At 42.2% G+C, this 22202-nt stretch overlaps 1 protein-coding gene across 1 annotated transcript in view; it reads left to right on the top strand.

Annotated features, from left to right (window-relative positions):
• LOC308689342 (NACHT, LRR and PYD domains-containing protein 3-like) overlaps positions 1-21997 on the top strand; it is a 95259-nt gene extending 73262 nt beyond the window's left edge. Inside the window, exons 7-8 of the mRNA XM_081362992.1 lie at positions 7366-7412; positions 20587-21997. Coding sequence (XP_081219118.1) covers positions 7366-7412; positions 20587-21107 — 568 coding nt within the window. The 3' untranslated portion in view covers positions 21108-21997. The remainder of the gene's footprint in view (positions 1-7365; positions 7413-20586) is intronic.
• The last annotated feature ends 205 nt before the right edge of the window (positions 21998-22202 follow it).

Below are 22202 nucleotides of genomic sequence, written 5' to 3'. Positions count from 1 at the left end.
AAACAGAGCAATTCCAAGAGGGTCCTCACACCATCGGTGCTCGGGCCCTAATAATAAATAATCCTACCGGAAACAATAGGGCCTTCGCCCTTTCAGGGCTTGGGCCCTAATAATAATCCTACCGAAAACAATAGGGCCTTCGCCCTTTCAGGGCTTGGGCCCTAATAATAATCCTACCGAAAACAATAGGGCCTTCGCCCTTTCAGGGCTTGGGCCCTAATAATAAATAATCCTACCGGAAACAATAGGGCCTTCGCCCTTTCAGGGCTTGGGCCCTAATAATCCTACCGGAAACAATAGGGCCTTCGCCCTTTCAGGGCTTGGGCCCTAATAATAATCCTAACGAAAACAATAGGGCCTTCGCCCTTTCAGGGCTTGGGCCCTAATAAATAATCCTACCGGAAACAATAGGGCCTTCGCCCTTTCAGGGCTTGGGCCCTAATAATAATAATCCTAACGAAAACAATAGGGCCTTCGCCCCTTCAGGGCTTGGGCCCTAATAATCCTAACGAAAACAATAGGGCCTTCGCCCTTTCAGGGCTTGGGCCCTAATAATAATAAATAATCCTACCGGAAACAATAGGGCCTTCGCCCTTTCAGGGCTTGGGCCCTAATAATCCTAACGAAAACAATAGGGCCTTCGCCCTTTCAGGGCTTGGGCCCTAATGATTAGGGCTGGGACTCGATTAAAAAAATTAATCTAATTAATTAGAGGCTTTGTAATTAATTAATCGAAATTAATCGCGTTTTAATTGCATATAAATTAGGGCTGTCAATCAATTAAAAATAATTGTGTTGAACATGTTATTGAAATAATGTTCAAATGTTCAAAGGGTGAGCATTGAAATAATTGTGCCTAGCAAATAATCAATACAATACAATTGAACATTATTAAATTATTGAACATTATTAAATTATACATTTGATATTAAACATTAAATTATAAACATTATTTACACTTGCTTTACAGGTTTTTAACATTACTTCGAAAATGCTGAAATTTAAAGTTTGAGATGTTTTTCATCTGTTTTAGAAAGTATTTTTAGACTTTTGTTTTTTCAGAATAAAACTTGTTTTACAATCTTGAGCATGTGTTATATTTTTATTAAATGTGTTTAATTAAGCCATTTCTGCAAGTAATTTGACAGTTAACAATATTTTAGTGTACAGTTAATCACAAATTCAGTCAGCATTGTCATGACCCATTATCCCATGATGAAAGGTAATACGGTGAAACAACGTTACGATATCAACGTTGATTCAATTTGCAAAACCGAAGCATAATTCATCACTGGTTCAACAACGTTGACACACAATCTTTATTCACCCATATTGAAAGAAGAGACGGTGAAACAACGTCACGAAATCAACAATTAAACAACGTCACGATTTCAACGTTGATTCGTTTTGCACAATCGAAACATAATCCAACATTGATTCGACCTTGGTCCCTTACGTTCACCGGTGAATCAACGTTGAAATGCCGGCTGTTTTTTATAAGTAAATGTTCCAATTAATGATCCAGGCAGCGCCAGCGCGCTCTCGTCTCCCTCCTTCATTTTACAGTCGAATTGTGGCTAAAACGGCTCCAGGTTCAAAGGTCAATACGGAATGGATTAATCTGCGTAATTTTTTTTAACGCGTTATTTTTTCTCAGATTAATTAATCGAAATTAACGCATTAATGTCACGGCCCTAATAATGATATTAAACATTTAGAAAACATGCAGACAGATTCATTGAAGTTATTGCAGAGAGGAATTCCTTTGAACACAGTAATAGGACGGCCTTTAGCATTGAAAGTGGCGTTTACACCGTGTACAGCGACTGGAGCTCTGCTGACAAGTGCTTTAGCAGAATGATGCAGAGTGACCGTGAGAACTACAAACTGCACAAGTCAGAGGTTTTTGGATGCCAAAATGATGTAACAGCAGTTCAGTGTCCGTAACAGACAAGTCTAATTTAGTGTTAGTTAGTGTGATAAAAGAGCCGGATTTGCAGAGAACAATCTGTGATATTCTTTAAATAATGTGCCCCCTATGTTTGATTAAAGTCTGCAATAATCACTTGGCATAAATCGAGATCTTCCCGGCAATTGGGAAATGTTTGGCAAATATCGTCTCTGTAAATGCCGAAGGCAATAACGAATTCGGAGAAAGAGGTTGCGTTGCAGTCTTGGATCAGCAGTTTTTAAGAAAACTGCCACGTCACCGCAGTCAATCATTTGTCGCTCTGCCTCTGCTGAAGGGAGCAGCAGAGTACCTTACCTTTAATGAAGTTTGATCTTAGTAGAGGGGACACGTTAACATTGGCCGGTGAAACAAAAAGTGCCTACCGAAAACTTGAAAACCCACTTGAAAAACTTGAAGGCCAGTAGGAGGAGATCGTCTCTCTTACGATTGTCACAGTATCTGGTTTGTGTATCCCTGGTGTCCACTAGAGGTCCTCTTCCCTACGGTGTCATCCTATTCATGAACTGCATTCCCCACAATCCTTGTCTGTACCAATCACTGTTCATTGCACTCAGCTGTTCCCCGTCATCATTGTACCCAGCTGTTCCCTGTTATTCATTGTCTAAGTTCCTGTTTCTTGTTCCTAGTGTTTTTGCCTTGTTAGTATTTGTTCTGGTTTTTCCCCCACGTGGGAGTTTTGTTTATACTTTGTATTTTGTTTGGTTGGTTAATTAAAATCTTACCTTTGTTTTCCTGCAATTGAGTCCTCATTTATGTTTCCTGATTATCACGTGCCAGAACGAACCAGCCTAGAATGAGGACTCAGTGGAAAACGTCATACCAGTCACCAGGGCCTTTGATTACCTGTCCTCAAAATTAACAGTGATTGGTACAGACAAGGATTGTGGGGAATGCAGTTCATGAATAGGATGACACCGTGGGGAAGAGGACCTCTAGTGGACACCAGGGATACACAAACCAGACACTGTGACACCGATTGCTGTTTTTAGCCCCAGAAAGGAGAACCGCCACTCGCTGGCTTCCTATACACGGGTCTCTCCATATCACTTTGCAAAACAGCCCACAACAGCAAAAGAACCAAAACCCACAAAGACAAACAAAATATAATAAACAGTAGGATATACTGTACATCACAAACCATTTCCATGATTTTCCTACAAAATAACTTTTTATTTCGCTTTCTCCCACTCTCCCATAAAAACGCAAACACAGAGTACAGACACACACACTCATACAAGTGCACGAAAATTTGTTGTCAGTGCTCCCCTGCGATTTCATCAGTAAAATAGTTTCGCAACTAATGTAGTATGTCTGAAAGGGGGCCTGTGTTAGGTGAGTTCCAGTGGTGTGACGCATGTCCGACTTTTCTTATTTCAAAATATATTTATTGGAATTTTGTGCAGATACAACATCTTGTATATATAACAATTAAATGAATCACAGCTCCGCTTTTCAAAAAAAAAAAAAAAAAAAAAAAAAAAAAAATATATATATATATATATATATATATATATATATATATATATACAGTATATAGGATTCAGTGGTCAGTGAGGTCCATGTGTCCGTAGTGATAGAGCCATCCTCGCAGTCCTTGACAGTCTGTCTTTCAGTCAAGAAGCAGTCTTTTCATTTAGAGCTTCTGTTCCTCTCGTGACTGTCTTGCGCGATGGGACGTTATACTGGGGCTCAACGTAATTCATCAAATCTTTAAACCCTTCTCCTTTGACAAAACGAATGGGCAGCAAATCTCTCGCTATCATTTCGGTGATTAGTTGTCATCTTTTCACCTCTGCGTTGCATTTCTGTCTGACGGTAAAAGATGCGATGCTCTGTCTGAGCGTATTTTGTGGTATCGGAAGACATTTTATGTACAAATACTAGATGATAACACATTGTACTTGTGGTAGATTTGTGTGACAGCTTGGCACTGCATATTTTGCGCTGAACTGTTTTTTCATCTATTTTGTCGAAGTGAAGCCAGACATCCCTACGTGACTTTGAAGCCATTTTCTCTGTTTTTCGGTTTGGACTTTGGACCGCCCTCTGGCAACGCTAACCAATCAGAGCTCAAGGTACTGCTATAACCAATCAGGAAAAAAAAGAAAAACAATTCTTTTTTTAAACTAAGATCATCGTTTTTATGATCAATCGTCGCTGTCACGTTCGAGTACTCGAGTGATCGAGTACTGTGCCCATCCCTAGGATAGATGCACTTTTATGATGTTTAGATGCACTTTTATGATGTATAGATGCACTTTTATCATGTATAGATGGACTTTTATGATGGACAGATGCACTTTTATGATGGATAGATGTAGGGCTGCAACTAACGATTATTTTGATAATCGATTAATCGGTCGATTGTTTTTACGATTAATTGATTAATCGGTTTATGTACTTATATTTTAGTTTTGCCCATTTTTTCCCAAGTAAATTATTAACAAAGGTTCTTTATCATTCAACATAGACTTTTTAGAGATTTTAACCATTTTTAACCGGTTCGATACGATACAATTGTGTCACGGTACGGTACTCAATACAGCAAAAAGAAAGAAATGCCAGAGAAATGTACTTTACTTGAGCAATTCTGGAGCTATAATTGACTCTTCTTAGGAACATATAAAACAAAACGGCTCCTTGGAAAAAATTAAATGTAATATTGTAGTAGTTATAAACAAAGGTTTATTTTAGTTCAGATTAACATTTGAGGGCAGCAATTGTATTCATGTCAAAATAAAACCGACGTAATGTTACTTGAAGGCATTATAGCCAATATTCCTGCCAAACTTCCATGGTTGCAGTTAGTGTTACTACAGTAAATCCATGGTGAATGTTGCTGATATGTGGAAGCTGGATAGTTCATTCATGGCACAATGTTTCTTCCTGGTTTCCACATCAGCGCTGTTTGATCCATTAATAACGGAGAAAAGTGAATGTTTCTCACTAGATCTCGCAGCAATGTTATCACTTCTGTGGCGAATTCAAATGATTTATTTACCGGATCTCTTATTAGAGCTGTGTAGTAACAGTGTCGCATGATCACGATCGGCTCGCGCTGCTTTGGTCCAAACTGGTAAACGGTCCGTCAACCACACAATAACGAGTAGCTCAGTTTCGTTCCGCTTGCATTACGTTTGCCATTTTGCCATGTTGTGGTCGCGCCGGCGTCTCTTACATTATGAGCACGCTTGCTACACATGACCCGCCTACATTTGAAATAACGAAATTTTGGTCCGCTTTTTTTCTTTCTCGAGCTTACTCCACTGCCGCCTGCCTCTGCCACCTCCGGTGGCTCATTACTGCCACACTTTGGTCACCGCAGATTTAAAATATGCACGAAATGAGCCGCTTACGGCAAATAAAAGTTATTTAGCAACTAATTGATGACTAAATTAGTTGACAGCTATTTTAATAATCGATTTTAATCGATTAAATCGATTAGTTTCAGCTCTGGATAGATGCACTTTTATGATGGGCAGATGCACTTTTATCATGTATAAATGCACTTTTATGATGGACAGATGCACTTTTATGATGGACAGATGCACTTTTATGATGGATAGATGCACTTTTATCATGTATAGATGCACTTTTATGATGGATAGATGAACTTTTATGATGGCTAGATGCACTTTTATGATGGACAGATGCACTTTTATCATGTATAGATGGATTTTTATGATGGACAGATGCACTTTTATGATGGACAGATGCACTTTTATGATGGACAGATGCACTTTTATCATGTATAAATGCACTTTTATGATGAACAGATGCACTTTTATGATGGATAGATGCACTTTTATGATGGACAGATGCACTTTTATCATGTACAGATGCACTTTTATCATGTATAAATGGACTTTTATGATGGACAGATGGACTTTTATGATGGACAGATGGACTTTTATGATGGATAGATGCACTTTTATGATGGATAGATGCACTTTTATCATGTATAGATGCACTTTTATGATGTATAGATGCACTTTTATCATGTATAGATGCACTTTTATCATATATCGATGCACTTTTATGATGGACAGATGCACTTTTATGATGGACAGATGCACTTTTATGATGGATAGATGCACTTTTATCATGTATAGATGCACTTTTATCATGTATCAATGCACTTTTATGATGGACAGATGCACTTTTATGATGGACAGATGCACTTTTATGATGGATAGATGCACTTTTATCATGTATAGATGCACTTTTATCATGTATCAATGCACTTTTATGATGGACAGATGCACTTTTATGATGATAGATGCACTTTTATGATGGATAGATGCACTTTTATCATGGACAGATGCACTTTTTATGATTGATAGATGCACTTTTATCATGGACAGATGCACTTTTATGATGGATAGATGCACTTTATGATGGACAGATGCACTTTTATGATGGACAGATGCACTTTATGATGGACAGATGCACTTTTATGATGGACAGATGCACTTTTATGATGGACAGATGCACTTTTATCATGTATCGATGCACTTTTATGATGATAGATGCACTTTTATGATGGAGATGCACTTTTATGATGGACAGATGCAATTTTATGATGGATAGATGCACTTTTATGATGGATAAATGCACTTTTTATGATGGATAGATGCACTTTTATGATGGATAAATGCACTTTTATGATGGATAGATGCACTTTTATGATGGATAAATGCACTTTTTATGATGGATAGATGCACTTTTATGATGGATAGATGCACTTTTATGATGGATAAATGCTCTTTTATGATGGATAGATGCACTTTTATGATGGACAGATGCACTTTTTATGATGGATAGATGCACTTTTTATGATGGACAGATGCACTTTTATGATGATAGATGCACTTTTATGATGGACAGATGCACTTTTATGATGGACAGATGCACTTTTATCATGTATAAATGCACTTTTATGATGGATAGATGCACTTTTTATGATGATAAATGCACTTTTATGATGGATAGATGCACCTTTATCATAGATGGATGCACTTTTATCATAGATAGATGCACTTTTATGATGGATAGATGCACTTTTATGATGGATAGATGCACTTTTATGATGGATAGATGCACTTTTATGATGGATAGATGCACTTTTATGGACTTCAAAACAGAAACAGCCATTCTCTGCCAATATAAAGCTTGGAAGAGCGAGGACATTTTTTTAATATAACTCTGATTGTGTTTGTCTGAAAGAAGAATGTCATATACACCTAGGATGACTTGAGGGAGAGTAAATCATGGGCTAATTTTCAGTTTAAAGTGAACTATCCCTATAATCTTCCATGAAGAGAATATACAGTTTGTACAGTTTTAAAACCATTACGTCCATGATTGATTGTGTCACTGTGTGTGTTTTCTAGTGTGGATCATGGAGGAGAGATCAGGATTACAGCAGGACCACGAAAATGTACGTCTACACATCACACACACACACACACACACACACACACACACACACACACACACACACACTCTCACAAACACACACACTCTCTCTCACACACACACACACACACACACACACACACACACACACTCAAACACACACCCGCACACACACTTATGCACACTCACACACTCTTACACATTCTCACACACTCACACATACACAAACATACACTCACACACACTCACGCACACACAAACAAACACACAGACTGACACTCACAGGGACACTCTCTCATCAAAAGATCTCTCTCTTTTTCCATTCACTGACACACACACACAGATACAATTTTGAATGTTGAAATTACTGTACCAGATGTGAAGATCTGACATACAAATGCTATAAGCTAATTTTCATTTTCGGGTGAACTATCCCTTTAAGCACAATTATTGTTATCCACTTTAGTATCACTAAATGTATTTAACCCACACAGGCAAACTGGCTTTCTCAACAGGTCTATGGGAATTATAGATGTGGTAGATGTGCTCATTGCACCAACACTATAGACACTAAAACATTCAGTCACCCACATTCCGGACGAAAATATAACATCAAAGAATTTATAAATTGTCTATGGACCCATGTCATTTATGTGCTGATGTTGGCCAAACAAAACGTAACCTCAAGCTGAGAATCGCAGAACATAAGGCTGCTATCAGAAACAATAAGCTTGACTATGCCATTGCTAAACATTATATAGAGAAGAATCATGGTTCTCCTACCTCCCTCAGGTTATTGGTATTGAGAGAGTATTGCCAAACCCTAGGGGTGGTAACATAATTAAACAGCTCTTGAGAAAAGAAGCTTTTTGGATAAATGAACTGTCTACGGTGAAACCCTATGGTATGAACGAATCACAGGATTTGAGCTGTTTTCTATAAATATGGGTTATAGGTAGTGTTGCTTTCGTCAACAAAAATTATGACTAAATATCGTCGTCAACGAACCTTTATCACCTGACAAAAACGAGACGAGACGCAACATAAATGCTGGTCATGTGACGATGACTATAATTAAATGTAAAATGCAATATTGTTGATGAATAAAAACGAGACTAAAATGTCTCTTCATTTTCGTTGACCAAAACGAGACGAGATGAAATGTTATAACGTTACGACAAATGAGAGACTTGTGTGCACTGAAAAAAATGATTCGTTGAATTTAATCAATTTTTTTATCGTAAGTTGGTTGCACTCAATGCATTTGTTTAAATGTAGGTAAAATCAATTAAGTTGAACTTAATCAATTTTATTTAGTTACATTAGTAATATAGTAATTACACCCCTATTTAATTATGTTACTTCTACTTAAAGGCAGGGTAAGCAGGTTTTTTCAACAAAAAAAAATTCCAAATTTGTTTAAAATGTCTTTATATACCAATACATTATTAAAATGTAAGTACTCTGAAAAAGAGAGTATACAAATTGAGTGTCTGTAGTCCTCACAAGACTGCAATAAACACAGCTACTTATTTCATTCACTCCCACCCCCTTCCTTCTGGGCTCCTTCCAAAGTCACGCCCCCAAAACACATGAACGCGCGACGCCAACCGCTCAGCTGGAGGACGCGTTTGCCAGCCAGTGTTGCCAACTTAGCGCCTTTGTCGCTATTTTTAGCGACTTTTCAGACCCCTTTAGCGAATTTTTTTTTAAAAAGCGACTTGCGACAAATCAAGCGACTTTTTGGACAAACCTCAGTAACCTCCAAATGTTGCCAGCACAGTCCTGCGAGTGCGAGGTTTGCTTTCTCCTTGCCGTCACACACCTCTCACTGCGTTTAACGTTACCCTGTTCAGTGAATGGCTGAGAGAGGAGCAGCAGCACGGAACAGACGTGAATGAGCAGTGTTGTATCCACGGACGGACTTATCACTTATCTTTTGTTTTATATTTAAAGAATTTAGTTTGACCATTTGATTTTATTACTTGTGCTTATCAATTGTAATACTCACTATCACAATGCTTTAGTTCACCAAGTTCCCGAACTCTCTCAATTCAGATAATTTTACACATGTAAAAAAATAGTCATTCAACAGCTACTCGTTCTATTGTCTGACAAAAAAATATAGTAAATGAGAACAGCTTTATTGGACATTCGGCTATATTATATTATAGTATAGTATGTTATATAAAAACACAGTATGTAAGCATGATTTTAATGAGAAAAAAACATTAGGCAGGGAGAACGCAAGTACGCCGCGATGACGTCATGAATATGCTAATTGACGTATGACGTCATCTAGCGACATTTAGCGACTTTTAGGGGAGGCGTCAGCTACTTTCCTTTTGAAAATAGTTGGCAACACTGTTGCCAGCGCCGTTTACCACATCATGTCAGAATCACATGTAATAAAATACCTAACTTTATCATTATGAATATAAACAACTAACATGGCTGTTAGTACTCACTATCAAGCTAGCATATCGATTAGGGCTGCACGATATGAGGAAAAGCTGCGATGTGCGATAACATTGTTTAATATTGCGATGACGATATGACTTGCGATAAATATTCAAATGTGAATGTTAGCTATACTGTTCCCATGTCTTAGTGCTTTAATAGGTTCTTTGCGTGATAGGTCAAACGTTTATTACCTGCCTGGTTCAGATTACACGATTTTAGCGCGATATCAGCACGATCCGTTTGATGTAGGGTGTCGTGGGGATTCGTAAATGACAACGGGCGTCGGGACGCAAGATTCGATCGCTTCATCTCGTATAGTGTGTCATAGTGGGCGACAACCTACGTCGCGTCTGCGATGCTTAACAACATCATGACAAAGACTAGCATGTTTAATTTTTTAACGGTCCTCCACGACGGGTTCGTCAAGAGTGAGTGAGTATGTGAGCGAGAGTGTGTGTGTGTGTGTGTGTGTGTGTGTGTGCGCGCGCGCGCGCGAGTGAGTGAGTGAGCTAGGGACAGTTAGTGAGTGTGTGTGTGTGTGTGTGCGCGTGCGCGAGTGAGTGAGTGAGTGAGCGAGGGACAGTTAGTGAGTGTGTGTGTGTGTGTGTGTGTGTGAGAGAGTGAATGAGTGAAAGTGAGTGAGTGAGTGAGGGACAGTGAGTGTGTGTGTGAGCGTTTCAGTCGTGTGTGTGTGTGAGCGTTTCAGTTTGTGTGTGTGAGCGTTTCAGTTGTGTGTGTGTGTGTGAGCGTTTCAGTTGTGTGTGTGTGTGTGTGAGCGTTTCAGTTGTGTGTTTGTGTGAGCGTTTCAGTTGTGTGTGAGCGTTTCAGTTGTGTGTGTGTGAGCGTTTCAGTTGTGTGTGTGAGAGCGTTTCAGTTGTGTGTGTGAGAGCGTTTCAGTTGTGTGTGTGAGAGCGTTTCAGTTGTGTGTGTGAGAGCGTTTCAGTTGTGTGTGTGTGAGCGTTTCAGTTGTGTGTGTGTGAGTGTTTCAGTTGTGTGTGTGAGAGCGTTTCAGTTGTGTGTGTGAGAGCGTTTCAGTTGTGTGTGTGTGAGCGTTTCATTATAGTATGTGAATGTGTGTATGTGAGAGGAAATGGTAATTCTGAATAATGTCCCGTACACACACACACACTGTTCCGTTTTCTTCCCACGGAAAGGGCAACCCAGTGTACAAAGAGGATATTACTCGGTATTCCACATTTGTTTGTTTATTTCAAAAAGGATAACCAGGTAATAAACCTGAAATAACAAGAAATGCAACGTTTCAATTTCCATGTGCATACTACAACCAGCCCCAGTTCTTTACCTCAACAGCCCAATAACAATAAGCAACACTAAATAACATTAATCAAATACAAATAGAAAATAATATTAATATACTATAATAATAATAATAGTTTCATAATTTAAACGTACACAATTCACACTTTAAACATTATGCATCATACTCAAGTCCTACCACAACTCTATGCAAAATGCATACAATCCTTTCTGTAAGCAGGAAACTACAGCTCCCAAAATGCCCCGCGGCAAACCAGGAAGTCCGCGATTCCTACTTCATCAAACATTATAAAACGAAATAAAGTAAATACAAATGAATACGTATAGTAATGTTATGAATCAAAATGTTAATCCCACGGCTTCGCCACTTCGTCAGTTTATAATTTATACAGCGCATAGCGTTATCTCTATCAGTAAACTAATCTGCTTTGATCTACCGGAGAATAGCGAAATAGCGTTATTTTTTACGTGCAACGGACATAAACACAGTACAACAGCATAGCATGGCGACAGCAGACAACATAAAGCATACATCATTAAAGTAGACAAGAAAACATTTGAGATTAAGAGAGCTTACCAAGTGGCTGCACACCGGGTTGAAAGTTACTACAAACTGAATGAATCTCACGCTTCCTTTTCACGTAGTAAATACCGGTCACATGTGCTCACAGCACACTCCTCTCTTAAAGAGGCACTACACTATTGTGCTGCTAAAGTGTTACTTGCAACATTGGTAGCTCTAGTTTAAAGTAAATTTAAACATTAAACATTTAACTAAACATGTAAATAACAAAACTTCACAAATGACAAAACTTCACAGAAAACACAACACCTCCCACTTAAGTTCCTGATCTTATAATCCAGGGAACTTACCAAAATCACTCAAATGACCCCTCTTAATGACACCCTCTTTATTTTTTCATTTCCACAAATCATACATGTTTATACGCATATATAATTTTTAAATTTTTTTTTAAATTTTTTTTTTAACCACAGCTTTGCACAATGTCTATATATAAGTGTCTGATGAAGGCACGACCAATGGAAGAGCAGCAGCTTAGTCCAATGTCCAAAATCAATCACATCCCTATGGCAGGTGTGTGGTGTACTGCCCGGGTATGCGAGGTATGGGATGTGCATGCTCTAACTTCTTCATGTATGTGCAAAGTGATGGGCATGGTGGCAGCGCTAGGCTTGCACCAACCAGCCAACAAGGGTTAGGGCGGTGACAAGGTGAAAGGGGTTTGGACAGTAAATGAGATGGGTTTGGGCCAGGGCAGTGTGCAAAATGAGAGGGGTTCAGGAAGAGGCGGGTGTCAAGGTGGCTGGGGTGGATGAGTTTCGTCCACCGGGAGAAGGACCACCAGTCTTCTCACGTCTCTTCTAATAACTGTCATGGGCAGTGAAGAACTCCTCTTCTTTCGGCCATCCACCAAGGAAACAGGAAGGCCAGTACATGTTACAATGTCAGCATCCCTGACAATTCCTTTACTGTCAGGATAAACTGTCAAAATCCGGCCCAGACGAAACTGACCTCTCAAAGCATTTGGGTCAGCAATCCAGACAAGGTCGCCGACTTTGACGTTCCTCTCTGTCCGGTGCCACTTATGTCGAATGAACAGATTTGGACCAGCTAGTTCCCTCCACTTTGCCCAAAACCGGTCAACTCCGATTTGAATAGCCCTTAGACGACGCCAGGGATGGGTCTCTAGGTCAAGCCCGCTGGTGTCTCCTCCAAGCGATGCTCGACCCAGTATGAGGGAGTTGGGTGTTAAGTACTCGACCGAATCCTCCTGTTCTTGAGCTCTGGCATCGATTGGGCGTTCGTTTGTCAGGTTGGCTGCCTGATAGAACAGAGTTTGGAGCTCCCCCCATGTGAGAGATCCTGTAGCTCCTCCGAGGCTCATGAGCGCCCTCTTCAAAAGCTTCACAGCAGCCTCCGCAGCTCCATTCCTGTGGGGTGCATCTGCTGGGTGAAAATCCCACTTCCACTCAGTCCCGTTCTTAGCGGCTACATCTTCTATGGACGCAGCCTGCAGGCAAGCCAGATGTTTATGCAGCTCACACAGAGCCGACTTAGCACCAACGAAGTTGGTGCCTCTGTCAGACCATAGTTTCCTTGGATGCTCCCTCAGAGCAACAAAGCGGGAGTATGCTTGGAGGAAGCTTTCTGCCGACTGGTCATCGGTGAGGTCCGCATGGACAGCTCTCGAGGACATACAACAGAAAACAATGCCCCAGACCTTCTTGCTTGTCCTTCTTTTAACAGCGTCCTTCACCTCAAAGGGACCAAAAAGGTCGAGGGTTGTATACTCGAATGGGCTTGCTCTTTTGGTACGCTCTTGAGGGAGATCACTCATTACTTGCTGGCACATCTTGGCTCTTTGCTTTCTGCAGGTGACACAGTTGTTCAGCACCTTCTTAACTATTCTTCGTCCCTGTATGATCCAGCCTTTCCCTCTTGTCCGTAGAAGGGTTGAGGCAACACCTTCATAGTTTTCTTCATGTGCCTCCCTGGCCAATAGGGTTGCGAGCCACGACTGGCATGGGATTAGCGGTACAGCCACTCTATCTTCATTCCAGCGTTGGATTCTCCCTCCGCAAAGCAGAAGTCCTGTCTTTTCCTCCTTCTGAACAACCAGGCGATCCAGGGTTGTGTCCTGGAACTCGACACCATCTTGAGCTGCAAGAGCTAGATCTTTGACAGCTGTTGCTCTTTCTTCCACAGAGAGGTATGGTCTTGCCTCCCACTTTGACCGAACTGGGGCCTGGCTGTTACCCAGCCAGATTTCTACTGCTTGTCTCATCCAGGCGATGGTCCCCCATAACCGTGCCAGTGAACTGAACCTTCGGGGGTCCACAAGGCGCACAAGCGCAACACTGGTTGAGCCTAACCATTTCCTGGGCTGGGCTCCTGCTGTGACCAGTGCCGAGAACGCAACAACAGAGGGGTTGATCTCTCTGGCAGTTTTCACAGGCCAATCTGATTCAGGCAACTTAAAAAATTCTGGGCCTTCCTGCCAGACTGATCCTTCAGCAAGCTCCTCAGGGGATGCTCCCCTTGTGATGAGATCGGCGACGTTCTGTCTTCCTTCGACCCACCTCCAGCTATCTACTGATCCGGCCTTTTGGATTTCACCAATCCGGTTTGCAAAAAATGTCTGATAGCCATAGCTATCCTTCTGGATAGCTCCCAGGATTGTCTGACTATCGACAAAATGGATCCACTGATCAATCTTGATGTAACAGTGCTTCTCGAAGTATGTCTTCAGACGGGATGCAAAGACAGCCCCGCACAGCTCTGCTTTAATGACATCACCTTTCTGGTCTAAAGGGGTGAGCTTGGCCTTAGACTCAACCAGCTTCACTACGACTCCATCTTCTGTCTGCCACCGTGGGTAAAGAACGGCTCCGTAGGAAGCTTCACTACCATCAGAAAACGTGATCCCCATCGGGTGACCTATGGCTCCAAGGGGTGTGAGACTCCTGTCGAATCTGAGTTGGCCAAGCCTCACATATTGCTCAAAGAGTTTTATTGCAGCCTCTCGAAGACGTGGTGAAAGAGGATCGTCCCAGGTGTCCTTGGAGGAATGGTCTCTTCCTGCTTCCTGAAAGGACTCTCTTATGAGCATCGCTCCTCGTTGCTTGGCAGGTGAGGCCAGGCCAATGGGGTCATAGAACCCTGCAATCTGACTCAGCAGCATGCGTCGGGTGAGAGGGTCGGGAGTGCTGCCTCTGATCTCATCCTCTCGTAGATCCAGACCTGTCCTCATCTTTCCTCGCCTCCTTGAAAAGTTCACCGACGTCAGCACACGGAGTTTGTCAGATTCGGGTTCATATCCCAATCCCAATGCCTTATTCTCTTCGTCCCGCATCTGGTTGGGGAGTATCAGGGTCTTGGGTTCTGTTGACCTGACGTTGCTGGGGTCAGTGGGTTTTCCACTCCTCCCACTTTGGCCTGTCAGGATCCAGGGCTTGAGTGAGAAGCCACCTGCTTTTAGGATCTCTTCTACTCCTTCGGTCATCCTGATCAGAGTTTGGAGATCATCATGCGATGTCAAGATGTCATCCACATAACAATCCTCTGTCAGGATCCGGCGCTCTTCAACCATAGATGTAAACTGAGGCAGGTTTGCCGTCTCTCTCATGGCAACCTGAGCGATGCATCCGGCAGGCTTGTCGCCGATGTTGACCCTGACGACGGCAAACACACCGATTTCATCTTCGGGGTTATCCCTCCAAAGGAATCGATGGAGGTGGACCTCCTCGTCTTTCAGCCACACTGAATTATACATTTTTTTAACATCGCCAAGGGCAGCATACAATCTCGTTCTGAATCTCAGCAAAACACCTCGGATTGGGTTGAGGACATCAGGGCCTTTGTGCAGGAGGTTGTTTAGGCTCAACCCTTTAAACTCCTGGCTACTGTTCCAGACTATCCTCACTGGCGTTGAGCTAGAATGAGGATTTGGGGCAACCAAATGGCTGATGTACCAGATTGGGCCGTTCCAGCCCTCGATCTTTTCCTTCGTGAACTCGATGGCTGCTCCTCTTGATACCATCTCGCGGATCTGCTCTCCATATGCTGCTTTCCACACAGGGTCTCTAGCCAGCCGAGCCTCGGTGTTCAGGAAGGTTGCTTCCACTGCTCGGCGGTTATCTGGCAGAATCGCTGGGCTTACTTTCCATGGGTAGGCCGCATCCCAGTGTGGGGCGTCGCTGTGTTTGTCCGCTAGCACATAAAAGAGGCAGTCCTTTATCTTTTCTAAGTCCCTTTCTTCTCCAAGGGTCATCTCTTTGCCTCCCGGAGGACACTTGCTGCACTTGCAGCTCCCGCATTTCGGGTCACACGCTGCTCCAATACTATCCCACTTGAACCAATCAAACACCTCCTTATTCATAGCAATGGTGCTGCTGAGGGTCACTTCTTCCATCCTCATTGGGTTCTCACTCAGGTCTTTGGTGTCTACAACAACCTCCCTATACACCGTTGAGGATGTTCTCATAGACCTTGCAAAGTGAGTTTCAGACTGATGCAGCGTTAGGTCGACTACCTCGAAGAGGTCAGGGTGAGAACCACCAACAGTTTTGCCCAATGGGCCGTCCCAGAGGACTAGATCTCCCTCCAACTTGAACGGCTGTGGAACTAGACGACCTTCCCTGTGGCTGATCAAAAGATCGATGTTCTCAGGGCGGACCAGCTCTTCAATAGCGACGTCAGGAAAGATCTTTTGCAGTTGTTGCGGAGTGACAGGCTGACTTATCTCCGCAATACTCTCCAAGCCGTAGCAGAGCAGTTTATGTTCCATTACCGTCCCCTTGGTGGTCTTCACTCTTAGTCGCAGGGAATACCTCTTGGTTGTAACTGTCGTTCTCATCCCTCCTATTCCATGGACAATTAACTTGATGCACTCACCAATCAGTCCAAGGCGCTGTGCAGCGTTGTTTGTTATGTAGTTGGTGTCAGAGGCAAGATCAATAAGAGTGCCTATCATCTGGCCTGAGTTAGTTGTCACTTCCAGTAACATCATTATAACTGGGTACTCTTTCAGTCCACCTCCAGCAGTGCAGATCGTGGTTGAGGCTTTATTGGAAAATGCCTTCCTAAATTCTGCTCTTAATTCCGGAGTGACTTTCGCCAGGAGTTCTTCTTGCTTGCTGGTCAGTCCGAGGCCTTTTCTCTCCACCCTTTTGGTACCTTGCACCTCTCTGCCAGCGTCTTTCTCTTGAGCGATGGACTTGGGGCAGAGCAGATAGTGGTGAGGCTCTTCTTTGCGGCAGTCCATTTTACTGCAGAGGAACTTCGGGTTGCAACGGCCATCCTTTAGGTGGAGGCACAGGCAACGATTGCAAATCCCATGGGTATTTAGATGGGTCTTTCTCCTCTGGAGATCCATCTCCCTGAAGGTTTTGCAAGCAAATAGCCTGCCAGCGTGAGTCTCATCAGCACAGGCAGTGCACGAGCCCAAACGTAGCTTCGACTGAGCCTCTCTACGGCCTGAGGTAGCTTTGGAGAATGCTTTCTTGACTCCTCTTTCTAGTTTGTCTGCCGGGCTTTTTCACTGAGGAGCTTCCCTCCCTAGGGCTTACCTCCAGCTGATCCAGCTCCTCCAGGATTACCTCCTGCTTCTTCAGGAAGCACAGTAAGCAGTCGAAATGATTATGTGGAGCAAACCCATTCACAGCCTCAGTCTTGTGTGCAATCCATTTCTCCTTCAGAGAGCTTGGTAGCTTGCTTTCAAGGGACTGCGCTACCCAACGGTTCCTTATAACATCTTCTTCTCCCAGGATCACAAGGTTACTAAGGGCCCGCTCCACTGCTTGGATCAGCTCAATTGCTTTCCTAGGGTTGTCACCCTTTACAGGGGGTAGGCCCTGAACCTCCTCAGATATCTTCAGGACGATTTTCGCCTTGTTCCCGAAACGGTTGTCGAGGCGCCTGAACATTTCATCCGCCGACGCACAGCTGGACAGAACCAAGTCTTTCTTAACCCTGTCGCTGAGACTTGCCAGGAGGTGGAACCTTGTAACACCAGCCGTTCTCTGTGGGTTTCCCAGCTGTTCCAGCTCTTCCCACTCAGCCTTCCACCGATAATAGTCGGTCATGTCTCCCGAGAACGTGGGCAGGCGTGTTCTTTCAAGACTGATCTGTGGTCTGAAGCCGTATGCTCCGGGATGCAGGCCAGAGATGCTTTGTGGTGGTGCATATGGAAACGCAGCTGCTCCAGTACTGGATACAGGTGTTACACTGGGGATTTGAGGCTGCGTGCCAGCTCTAGTGGGCCCCTCTTCGGACTCGCTATGCTCTTCGTTAGCACCTGCTTCTTCAACCTCTTCTCCTCCCTCGACCTCTTCTGTCCGCTTCAACTTTTGCCAGCTCCGCACCCAGTCATGCAGTTTGTTGACCAGCTTGTATAGCTGCTGCTTATACACTGTTGTCTTGGCTCCAGGGACAAGACCTTCCCATTCAAGCACCTTCTGCTCAAGCATTTTGATTCTCTCCACCAGGCCCTCTCTCAGGACTTGAAAGTCTTCATCTGCCAACTCCTTCAGATCAGTGTTCTCCACTTCAGCACATCTCTCCTCTGCACCATCGGCGTACAATTTAAGGTCAACATAGGCGAATTTGGACCATAACGTCTCTTTAGCGAGCCGGAGCGTTTCTGTATAGGTGGCAAGGCACGTCGCCATTTTCTCCTCTACATGAGCCGCTTCTTTTTCTGCTTTTTCTTCCTCACTTTCCACTTCTCCTAGAGCATCAACATATTCGAGTCCAGTGTCGTGCAGCTTTCCAAAGTCCACACCAAGTGCTCTGATCTCGTCGATGAGCACCTTTTTTTCTAGGAGGTCTACAGTGAGGAACAGCTTTTTGGCTCTCTTGCTGAAAGAGCTCTGTGCTGTTGAGCGCTTTCCTTTTAGGGACACTAATTCTGCCAAATCCATCTTCCTTTCTCTGCACTGACCAAGGCGCTATTGACAGAGGGGTCTATTTGGCCTATTCCTCTTCCCTTGGTGCTCCTTCACTGGTCAATGCTGATATGGCAGTTGCAGACTTGGCTTAACGCTCTTGGGCCGTTGGTTTATTACTGTTCCGTTTTCTTCCCACGGAAAGGGCAACCCAGTGTACAAAGAGGATATTACTCGGTATTCCACATTTGTTTGTTTATTTCAAAAAGGATAACCAGGTAATAAACCTGAAATAACAAGAAATGCAACGTTTCAATTTCCATGTGCATACTACAACCAGCCCCAGTTCTTTACCTCAACAGCCCAATAACAATAAGCAACACTAAATAACATTAATCAAATACAAATAGAAAATAATATTAATATACTATAATAATAATAATAGTTTCATAATTTAAACGTACACAATTCACACTTTAAACATTATGCATCATACTCAAGTCCTACCACAACTCTATGCAAAATGCATACAATCCTTTCTGTAAGCAGGAAACTACAGCTCCCAAAATGCCCCGCGGCAAACCAGGAAGTCCGCGATTCCTACTTCATCAAACATTATAAAACGAAATAAAGTAAATACAAATGAATATGTATAGTAATGTTATGAATCAAAATGTTAATCCCACGGCTTCGCCACTTCGTCAGTTTATAATTTATACAGCGCATAGCGTTATCTCTATCAGTAAACTAATCTGCTTTGATCTACCGGAGAATAGCGAAATAGCGTTATTTTTTACGTGCAACGGACATAAACACAGTACAACAGCATAGCATGGCGACAGCAGACAACATAAAGCATACATCATTAAAGTAGACAAGAAAACATTTGAGATTAAGAGAGCTTACCAAGTGGCTGCACACCGGGTTGAAAGTTACTACAAACTGAATGAATCTCACGCTTCCTTTTCACGTAGTAAATACCGGTCACATGTGCTCACAGCACACTCCTCTCTTAAAGAGGCACTACACTATTGTGCTGCTAAAGTGTTACTTGCAACATTGGTAGCTCTAGTTTAAAGTAAATTTAAACATTAAACATTTAACTAAACATGTAAATAACAAAACTTCACAAATGACAAAACTTCACAGAAAACACAACACACACACACACACACTCTCACATACACGTACACACACACACACTCTTTCAAACACACTCACATAAACACTCACACTCAAATATACACACACACACACTCTTACACATTTGCACACACTCACATACTGTCACACAGTCGGAAACTCGCACACACTGTCACAAACACACTTGCGCACACACACACTCTCTCACAAACACACACACGCTCAAACAAACACACACTTACACATGCACATTCACAATCTCTCACATGCATAGACACTTGCACGCACATATGGACACACACACACACTCACACAAACTCTCTCTCAGACACAAACACCCTCTGTTAGACAGACACACACACACACACACACACTCTCACAGACACTCTCACAGACACACTCTCTCACACACACACACACACACACACACACAAACTGACACACTCTCTCACACACACACACAGTCTCTCTCTCTCTCTCACACACACACACACACACTCTCTCTCTCACGCACACACACTCTCTCTCTTTCTCACACACACAGACACACACACACACACACACACACTTCTGATGATCTGTTGTGATATTAGTACGAATAGTTTTGAAAATGTAAAACTTGCTTGTGAAAATTGTGGCAAAGCAATTCAAAAAACTGTAAAAGATCCGACAGTTTCATAATTCCTGATTACAGAAATATTTGAACACAAGAATCCTATATTTTCTGTTTGGTAACCATGGCGATTTCAGTCAGAACCTCATTCAGGACAAAAGCTGTTACAGAATGATATTTCTTTAGTGCTTTATTATCATTCTACAATCCTAAATGAACGAGTCAGATCTGAAATGAAGACTCAAGATAGAAAGTTTCTGTAATTCACTGATGTGTGTTTTCTCTCCATCAGATTCTCATCAGTTCACTCTGGATCTGAACACAGTGAATAAACGCCTCCGTCTGTCTGAGGAGAACAGAGAGATTACTCGCACTTACACAAAGCAGCCGTATCCTGATCATCCAGACAGATTTGATGAAGTGTATCAGGTGTTGTGTAGAGAGAGTGTGTGTGGACGCTGTTACTGGGAGATTGAGTGGAGTGGTGGTGTGTGGATATCAGTGTCATATAAGAGCATCAGCAGGAAGGGATCGGGTGATAAGTGTGTGTTTGGACATAATGATCAGTCCTGGAGTTTGATCTGCTCTTCCTACAGATCCAGTTACTCATTCATACACAATAACAGAGAGGTATTCCCTATAAAGCCCATCAGCAGCAGAGTAGGAGTGTATGTGGATCACAGTGCAGGAACTCTGTCCTTCTACAGCGTCTCTGACAGACTGAGCCTCATACACACAGTCCAGACCACATTCACACACACACTCTATCCTGGGTTTGGGGTTTGGCCTGGATCATCAGTGAAACTGTGTTGATGACTGAGAATAGACTGATGAGAGACTCTACCCATAATGCTTTGAGCTGCATGATAAATCAGTGACAGTGAGATGTTCTAGTCTCTTATTGTCTCTTCATTACATTAATAACACAGCTGAACTTCTGTCAGTGAAATAAAGAGAAACAGACAATGATACACAGAGAAGAGAGAGGAAATATGAGACACAATGAGACTCACTGAAACATGTCTGGATGATACGAGCAAAACTAGACTTTCAGCTCTAAACTCAGTTTAAGACATTCAGAGATGTTTTATATCAACTTGTCCATCTGTTCAGAACATGATTCACACACACACACACACACACACACACATCGGATCTGATCAAAACATGATTCACACACACACACTTACTTGTTTTCATGATATATCGGGACTTGTGAAAAAAACGTGAAATATTAGGACATGCCTTTCCCAAGGTCCAACAAACCTGGTTATCAAATAATTTCCTACCAATGCTTCAAGGAATAGATCCATCTGTTGAGATTTTGTCTAAGGCTATATTTTGGGCAGACTTGATTTCTATGCTACTTGTGAGGACATGTTTTGGTTTTTGTGACTTATAAGGTCATATCAACAAACACTGTCATTTCATGTTTAAGTGATTTGTGAAGCCTATAGATACACACTCAATTTTCAGGTTTAACCCCCAGAGGTCTACGGTATCGCTGGCGTTACCAGCTCGCTTTTTTTTTTATCAGTGTAAAAGAAACTCATAAATACTCTGTTGACTTTGATTTTCCATAGGAGTTTCATACATCAATCGATCCTGTTAAATGTGTATTATTTTTGTGTATACTCACAATAAAAACAAAGTGTGGTGCTTTTTGCCAAATAAAGAAAAATAAAAACGAAGCGAGTTCTGCCTTCTCTCTGTCCGTGTAGTCCATTCTGAAACGCGTCCGAAAATGAATAATAACTCAGCGAATACTTCTCACACAGGCATGTGAGTTATGTCTTTATGAAGCTTGAAATATCTTCTTTTAAATGAAGTAATTTATATAAAACACAAATGTTTTCAACTCATGTAATCAGTTTGAAAGCAAGGAGAGGTACCGTTTTTCCTTCTGCC

The sequence above is a fragment of the Scardinius erythrophthalmus genome (genome assembly GCF_964197995.2).
Source record: "Scardinius erythrophthalmus genome assembly, chromosome: 4".
In the NCBI taxonomy this organism is placed as follows: domain Eukaryota; kingdom Metazoa; phylum Chordata; class Actinopteri; order Cypriniformes; family Leuciscidae; genus Scardinius; species Scardinius erythrophthalmus.
Note: the sequence above shows the minus strand (reverse complement) of the source record. Positions and strands in the feature narration are given on the sequence as shown.